The sequence below is a fragment of the Strongylocentrotus purpuratus genome, unplaced genomic scaffold (genome assembly GCF_000002235.5).
Source record: "Strongylocentrotus purpuratus isolate Spur 01 unplaced genomic scaffold, Spur_5.0 spur5_scaffold_3, whole genome shotgun sequence".
Lineage (NCBI taxonomy): Eukaryota > Metazoa > Echinodermata > Echinoidea > Camarodonta > Strongylocentrotidae > Strongylocentrotus > Strongylocentrotus purpuratus.
Window position 1 is genome coordinate 32,095,039 of NW_022145609.1, and position 7,733 is coordinate 32,102,771.

Sequence of the window (7,733 nt, forward strand, 5' to 3'; positions counted from 1 at the left end):
TGGATAGACCTCGTTCCTTTCGGAGCTTGTAGGCCTCGTTAGCTAAGATGCCGCGTCGTTGTTTCAGGACAGGCGGTAGGTCCGTCCTGACAGTGATACGGCTCGCTTGGGCAGGTGGGGTGGGCGTTGGCTGGTTACCTCCTGGTCCGGCTCCTAGGGTGCGGCTGCGTAGTTGGCGCTGGAAGAGTGATAGGACGTGATCGCGGTCGGCCATGACGGCAAATCGGGCAATGATGGGGGTCGGTGATCGGGGCTGGGTGTTCTGACCCTGTGGTAGACGGCGGGGCAATGTGGGCGTTGATTAGCGGGATAGTTTCTGCTCTGGCATTCTCCATTCCGAGCTCTTTAAATGCTTTACGAACGATGATATATGTGTCCTCGCTCTGCTCGGTCTCGTGTACTCCATATATGAGAAGGTTTTGCTTTCTTTGGTAAAGGCACCAAAGAAAAGGGCACCTACAAAGGGAAATCTCAAAGCGAAAATATACAATTTTTTAGACATTGGTATATACCCTTACATTGTGATTACAATTATCAGGGATGATTTCAATATTTGTTTCACTTTATACACCATATATATGGCTTAAGCATTATTCTTTGCAGTTGGGTTAGATTGTCTAAAAAATGTTTGTTTGCGAGCGAGGAAAATTTTAAGATGTATGAGGTCGCAGTGCGAAAAATTACATCTTATAAAGAGGAAAAAAACCCCAATTCAATGGGGTAACAAGCACATTCTCATACCGGAAGACTGAAAAGACCTTTGATAAGTAACGTAAGTATATCATCTTTAGATGTGTGCGAGCGTAGCGAGCGAGCTTTGGAGGTAAATGCTCTTAGTCGCTTGAAATTAGCTAGGGCGCGTTTGATGATGAGAGGAAAAGGGGACACTTATCAGGAAAGAAAAGGAGCATGTGCCAAAGTACAAAGAGTAATTATCAGAGGTGAAAATGGGGCACTTCTTACACCCTCAAAAATAGGCACTCACCAGGGATGAAAAAAGTCAGTCATGAGAATAGGAAATGGGCATTTGTCGACGGAAAAGAGGCCCCCGTCAGATTTTGATGGGGGCATTTATTAGATATTATTATATATAGTTTAAAGGGAAATTATCAGAGGTGAAAAGAGGCACTTATCGCACCTGAAAAGGGGCAATGCCCAGATATGCAAAGGGACACTTATGTGAATGAGAAAGGGGCACTTGTAATAAAGGAAAATGTGCATTAGTTAAAAGAAAATAGGCACCGATCAGATTTTAAAGGGGCTTTTATCGGAGGTGAAGGGGGCACTTATCTGAAGTGAAATGAGTAACTTCTAGTAACTGAAAAGGGTCATTTACAAGAGAAGGGGCACTTATGAGAAGGGGAAGGGGCTTTTTGTTAATGAGGCACTTATCATTAGGAAAAGGAGCTCTTGTTAGAAAGGAAAAAGGGCACATGTGAAAATATAAGGAGCGCTTATCCGAGTTTAAACGGGGTTAGTTATTAAAAGGGGAAGGGGCACTTCAAACAAAGGAAAAGGGGCACTTGTCAAATTAAAAGAGGCACGTACCTCTCAGATTTAAATAGGACAATTATCAGAGGTGAAGGGGGCACTTATCAAAAGTGAAAAGAGGCACTTCTCGTACCTAACTAGGGGCACTTACTAGAGATTAAAAAGGGCACTTATGAAAATGGTAAATAAACACTTATTGCAAAGGAAAATGGGAACCTGTCGAAGGAGAAGGGGCACGTGTCCAAATAAAAGGGGCACTTATCAGAGTTGAAAAGGGGAAGGGGCACTTTTCCTATGTAACAAGTAGCACTTCTTAAAAAGTTAAAGGGGCACTTTTTCTATGTAAAAAGGGGCACTTTTCGGATACCCCCCCCCCCCCGGTAGGACCGCCTCTGATAAACATACGTAAACAAAATATTTAAAAATATTATCGTGGGTTGTCGGTCCATTCTTCATTGAGGACGCGCCCCATTTTCCCCATCTCGATTTTCGCCCTCTGACTTTTAGCATTAGTTTTCATATTGCGCGTGCGCACTTCGCATCGAAGCATATCGAGCTTGCGCAACATGCTGTGCGTGCAAAGCGCATAGAATGCATGGATTACATAGTCTGCATTTGTTGCACATGTCCCACACGTAGAAAGTTACGTGTGTTGCCCGTACATATTACATCATTCATCGTGCATCGCATCGTCGAGACGTTCGCGTTCGTGAAGGCCAGCAGAATTTCCATAACTTTCAACACTTCGTCTTGAGCTGAATTACGACAAACAAAATCGAAGATTCAATATACAATTTTGCGGTGAGTAACCTCTAGAGTTCTAACTTAGTAAGCAGGATAAGCGTAAAAAAGTTTGAGTCGGAACGTTTTTTTTTCTTCCAGCTCTGCCTCTCTGCACTGCCAATCATATCAGATATCGCTCTGTCAATCATATCGCTCTGTCATCTCTCAGCTCAGTCTCATTCACCTGTATTCACCTGTCTTTTCGGGCTCCTTAGTAAGACAATGTCTTGTAATGCCCTCCCATAGTTCATCAGTACACCACTGCAAAGAGTTTGTTCCTTGTCATAGATCTACAGTAGGCCTACGTCATGTGTCTCTGACTTTTTTTAAATTTTAAAGACTAGGCCTAACGTTAGACCATTGAAACCTTTTGTTTTGTACAATTTATAGGTCTAACGAGAGCTGGAGGTTAACTCTGAGCTTTAGGACTGTTTCATTTCAGTGATTTTTTTCTTTGATTCTGTCACTTTGTCATGTTTGTTTTACTCTCGATCTCGAGTGACTCATGTGATCTCATTCTCAATTTGCATAACTTATTAAAAAGTAGCAAACAATAAGCAAACACATTAAACTCATCGTTATTTTTCCTTAATTCAGCTTAAATTTGCAATTTGAAATCTGCCTTTTTCGTAGATAAGATTGTTCCTTTTCATTGTTAGTTTGTTTATTTTGTGAGGATCATTTTTAATGAGCCATTTAATTTACGTGCTTTATTTACATTTGTTACAAAGGTTTTACACATGTGTATCTACTATCTTGGCACTGGCATTGATCCACTTCAAAGCTATGAGAGTAGTAGAGACTAGAGTACAGTCTACAGAGTTGTAATATTTTGCAATACAGGTATGTCTTCACGTATTGCATACGTTTTCTTCTTTTTTCACTCACAGAGTGGGTTTGGAATATCATCAACCACTTTTAAGTGGGGCAAGACATCAACCCAGGGGGCCAGGTGTCATTCCCATCATGGGAGGATCATTGTCCACTTCCCAGACAGTTCAGGCTGCAACCGTCCAGAGTCTCCCAGCCCCTGCTGCTGCAGGAGCCCCCTCTCCACCAGCAGAGTGCCCCATGCACCAGGGCGGTGGTGACTCCAAGACACCCACAGCAGCACAGACCAATGCCATCCCTGCAGAATGTCCGATGCACAACAAAGATGTGGCCTCCTCGGCACCGGCCAGAGACACTTCTACAGCTGCAGTCATTCCCTCCGAGTGCCCGATGTCTGGGGGAACGAACGCACTGGTTGCTGACAACAAGACAGATGACATTGATCCAGATAACAGGGTAAGTGTTTGATAAAAATGAAGTTGTTTTAAAGAAAATTTCATGGTAAGCTAATCAGTTACAGATTTAGAGGTTAAGACATACCGGTGTTGAAAGAGAGAAACCTAGCCTGTAAATAGCTAGATCCCAAATATTGAAAATGCACTAATTAACATTAGATACAGGCAGCTAGTTAATCAAAATGTGTAAAACTTAAAATAATTGATACTTAATATCTACAAAATGTAAATATCTTGTACATTAATAAAAGAATGTACCTGTACATTGAACCTAAAAAAAAAGAAAGCATGAGAACTCAAAGTTTCGTATTAAGATACTTAAAGATGAAGTTGAAGTTGAGTTCTAGTCATGCGATTGCATGTTGAAAGAAACAGGGTGGAATTGATCAGAAAAGGTTGATCATCTAGCATATTATCGGTGTACACTGCAAGGTTCTGGAATCATCAAAATGATTAGAAATTTGGCCTAGTCTTGGTAAAGTCACACGCACTGTACACAAAAAGATGTACATGGGTTTGGGTTCCACAAACATGTGGCATAAAAATCTCAGGGAACATGTTTCATCTGATGTTCCTACACACTTGCATAATAACAATGATAATGCTCACAAAGTATTTTTCACCTCTTCCCAGAACTCAACCTTCTCTTTAATCATAGCTACATGTATATGTGTACATATCACTCATACTTTACCAAACATTTTCCCAGAATTTCAGGCAAAAATAACATACAATGCAGCTAGAGGAGAAGTCTTCCCAAAATGTCTGATAATTCCTTGGAAAGATACAAAATGTGAGAGTTTCTTCTGTCTTTCAAACCACAGATGCCCCCTCCCAACCAGAGGCCGGCTCCAGACCAGCCCTTCTCCCTCTCCACGGAGCGCAAGACCTCCGGTATTCCCCGGGCGGGCAAGGATGAGAACTGGGTGTACCCGTCGCAGCAGATGTTCTGGAATGCCATGCTGAGGAAGGGTTGGAGATGGCAGCCGGAAGACATTCAACAGGAGGATATGCACAATATCATCCACATCCACAACGCTAACAACGAGCAGGCGTGGCAGGAGGTTCTCAAGTGGGAGGCGATGCATGCAAAGTAAGTGGTATTGTAGTGATTGAATGATGAAGATGGTGATGACGACGATGATAAAAGTGATGATGATGATGGTGATCATGCTGATGATGATGATGATGGTGATGGTGATAATAATGATGACGATGATGATGAATGACAACAGTGATGATAATGATGATGATGATGACAACAACGAGTCAACGACGATGATGATGATGACGACAACAACGATGATGATGATGATGATTATGAGAGGAATAGGAGGAGGGGGAGATGATAATGAAGTATTTTCCAGTTTCCAGAACCCCTTAGATAAAATTGTAGTTCATTCGTTTATTAGTTAAACTTGTGTGTACATAATTTGTTACTATTTAAGGCAAACCTGAGCAAACTTTTCCTTATCAAGAGCAACTCATGTTTGAAAGCAAGCATTAAAGTCAAGTCTGTACCTTGTTTAATTGCGTCTCTCAGCATTTATTTGAATATATCATTGCCTAATGTTACATTTCGTGTTCTTGCAGAGAATGCCCCTGTCCTAAATTGGCAAGTTTTGGCGGACGCTACAATGATCTTTCACCTCGAGCTAAGATCAGATGCTGGATGGGGTAAGTTTGTGTGGAACATAATTTATGAGACAGCAGGACTGCTCTCCGAAGAAAATACCAAACATTATTTGATGAGATGAAATAAGGTCTCATCAATTCCCATCTTGGGTTTGAGAGATAATCAATCCTGTAATTTGTCCAGTATTTATTTGGTAGACATTTATTGATAGAAATATAGGACATCAATAGAGATGGTGGTGGGGGGTTGGTAGAAGCCACAATCACAATTTTCTGTGGATAACTTTTGGAGCTATATAAGTTGTCGTGCTGAGAAACTACATTATTCTTGCTTCATGCCTCTCTCATACACTTTGGTGGGGAATCTTGTAGATTGATTGGCAAATATATGATAAATCTCTAACAATAAGTAAAGTTACTTCCTGGGGTGAGGTTTCCTTTAAAGATACTATGTCCCTTTTGCAGCCAACATCAAATTCTGTAGAACTTTGCAGGAATTATATATGTCATGTATGTCCTATCTGTGAAATTTAAACGTTAACAGTGTCCTAATATTCAAATTATGCAAGGAAACCCGTCTACTTGCTAGACTTCTCTGTCAGACACTATTGAGTGATTGACTGGCTTTTTTTCCATCTTTGGTAATAACACACATAAAATGAGCTGTACAGGGCACATAAGCATTTGTCTACGTCAATAACCCACTTCTTGTAATGGCCAAAATTAAATTAATTGAATCTTTGCGCAGCATAAAACGTACAACCATTCGGTACAATGGTCTGAAAAAATGAGACTATTACTTTCTTGCTCTATAGCTCCTAAGTCGATTTGACAACTAATAGTCGTTATTTTCCGACTTAAAAACAATTTCAAGCCCCCTTTTTTATAGGGAAGTTCTTAATTAGTATTTTCTTTCAAATGTCGTTGGAATTCAACCTTTTCATTTTTTTGGCCTGCAAATGGGACATAGTACCTTTAATGCTATTTCTTTCATTTGCATAATCCAGGTACGAGAAACCGTTTGACAGGCATGACTGGATCGTTGATAGGTGCGGTAGGAAGGTGCGATACGTCATCGACTATTACGACGGAGGACCAGTCGACAAGAAGACATTTGAGTTTGCTATCCTTGATGTCAGACCTGCCTTCGATTCACCGGGTGCTACGTGGGATCGCATGAAAGCTGCGTATTGGAGGTTCATGTACAGCAAGTAGCCTCACTTGATGAACGTTGTTGACACTTGGTGCTTTGAGCGTTGTCGAGATGAGGATCAGAGGATCATTCTGTATCAGAGTGAAGACACGTCGGAATGGAAAAAAGACATGTTGGGAGAGGATGTCAGGCCTTGTAACCTCACCATTTGAAACTTAACCTCATGTGACCCTTGACCTATTGTTTTGCTCTGTGAGCAGAAAGACAATTTGGAATTCACATGACTTTGGTCCTGTATGGTGCTTAAAGAACCAGAATGCACACCGTAGATTCATCATTACTGAATTACTGAAATGACAGCATTGTGAGTTCTTCAGAGAGTTCAGAAGCAGAGAGACAGCAGGAAATTAACTATATATTGTGTTGGGTGTCTCTCCTGTATGGAGTGCCCTGTCGGTGCAGTAATACTTTATTTACAAATTGATTTCTTATCAGAATATTCTTGTCACAGTATAACTTTGTACTAGTATTTTCTTTTTTAATTTTCCTTTTTTTCCTTGATGATTACAAATGTCTGGCAATGTTGATATCAAACTACAATGGTTTTAGAGTGGGTTTTGCTGTAAAAGTCGAATGGCTATGGTCAGCACACCTTGCAATATGATTATCTTGTAGGTTGCATTTCCTATACGATGTGCACAATAATTGCAGTCACTCAGTTTATGACAAAGGTCATGATCAAAATTATTTTTGTCACCTTAAATTTATACTGGTACCAGTATTCTTTTTTTCAAGTTTCCTTCCTTTTTCAGTTTACAAAATACTGCAATATGGAAATGAAACTCTTGTTTTTGGAGTTAGGTTTGCCTTTAATAGCCTGAATGGCACATTAACATGTATATGTGTGAGCATACATTGCAAGATTGAACCATGATCAGGACGTAGGTGTTAAAAATGCTTTTCTGTTTGCGAGATCTCATGTAGGATTTGGTGTTGTATACATGTGTAAGTAGGATTATTTTCACAGTGATATTTTTAGTATCATTTTTTTAACCAGAGCTCTTTTTCAGAGCTTTTTGAGCTTTCTTACAGCTCCGATGTATTGTTGTTGTTGATGTGTAGGGTGATGACCTGTTGTCCCAAAGCAAACAAGAAGGTGTACCACACTTCACATTTCTGTATCTTAGAACACAGAGCTCAGCGAATACTTGTAAGACCTTTGCAGTTGGCATTTATTATTTCATTTACACGTGAGAAAACCATTGCAATTTTGTGTGTGTGGCAGTTTATCGTGTCATATCTGAACACGTCCTAATGGTTACCGGTATTATTTTGTCACTTTTGGGTCAACTTTGAGTTGATGAAGTGGTTGTAGCATGGGGGAA

The 7,733-nt window shown here is 40.5% G+C and overlaps 1 protein-coding gene across 1 annotated transcript; it reads left to right on the forward strand.

The window, feature by feature from the left end:
• Nucleotides 1–2,005: 2,005 nt before the first annotated feature.
• Nucleotides 2,006–7,365, forward strand: LOC583826 (cytochrome c-type heme lyase). Its single transcript, XM_030996321.1, has 5 exons — nt 2,006–2,292; nt 3,165–3,561; nt 4,385–4,653; nt 5,154–5,237; nt 6,203–7,365. The coding sequence occupies exons 2-5, from the start codon at nt 3,241–3,243 to the stop codon at nt 6,408–6,410; spliced, it is 882 nt and encodes a 293-aa protein (XP_030852181.1). The 5' UTR covers nt 2,006–2,292; nt 3,165–3,240; the 3' UTR covers nt 6,411–7,365.
• Nucleotides 7,366–7,733: the final 368 nt, after the last annotated feature.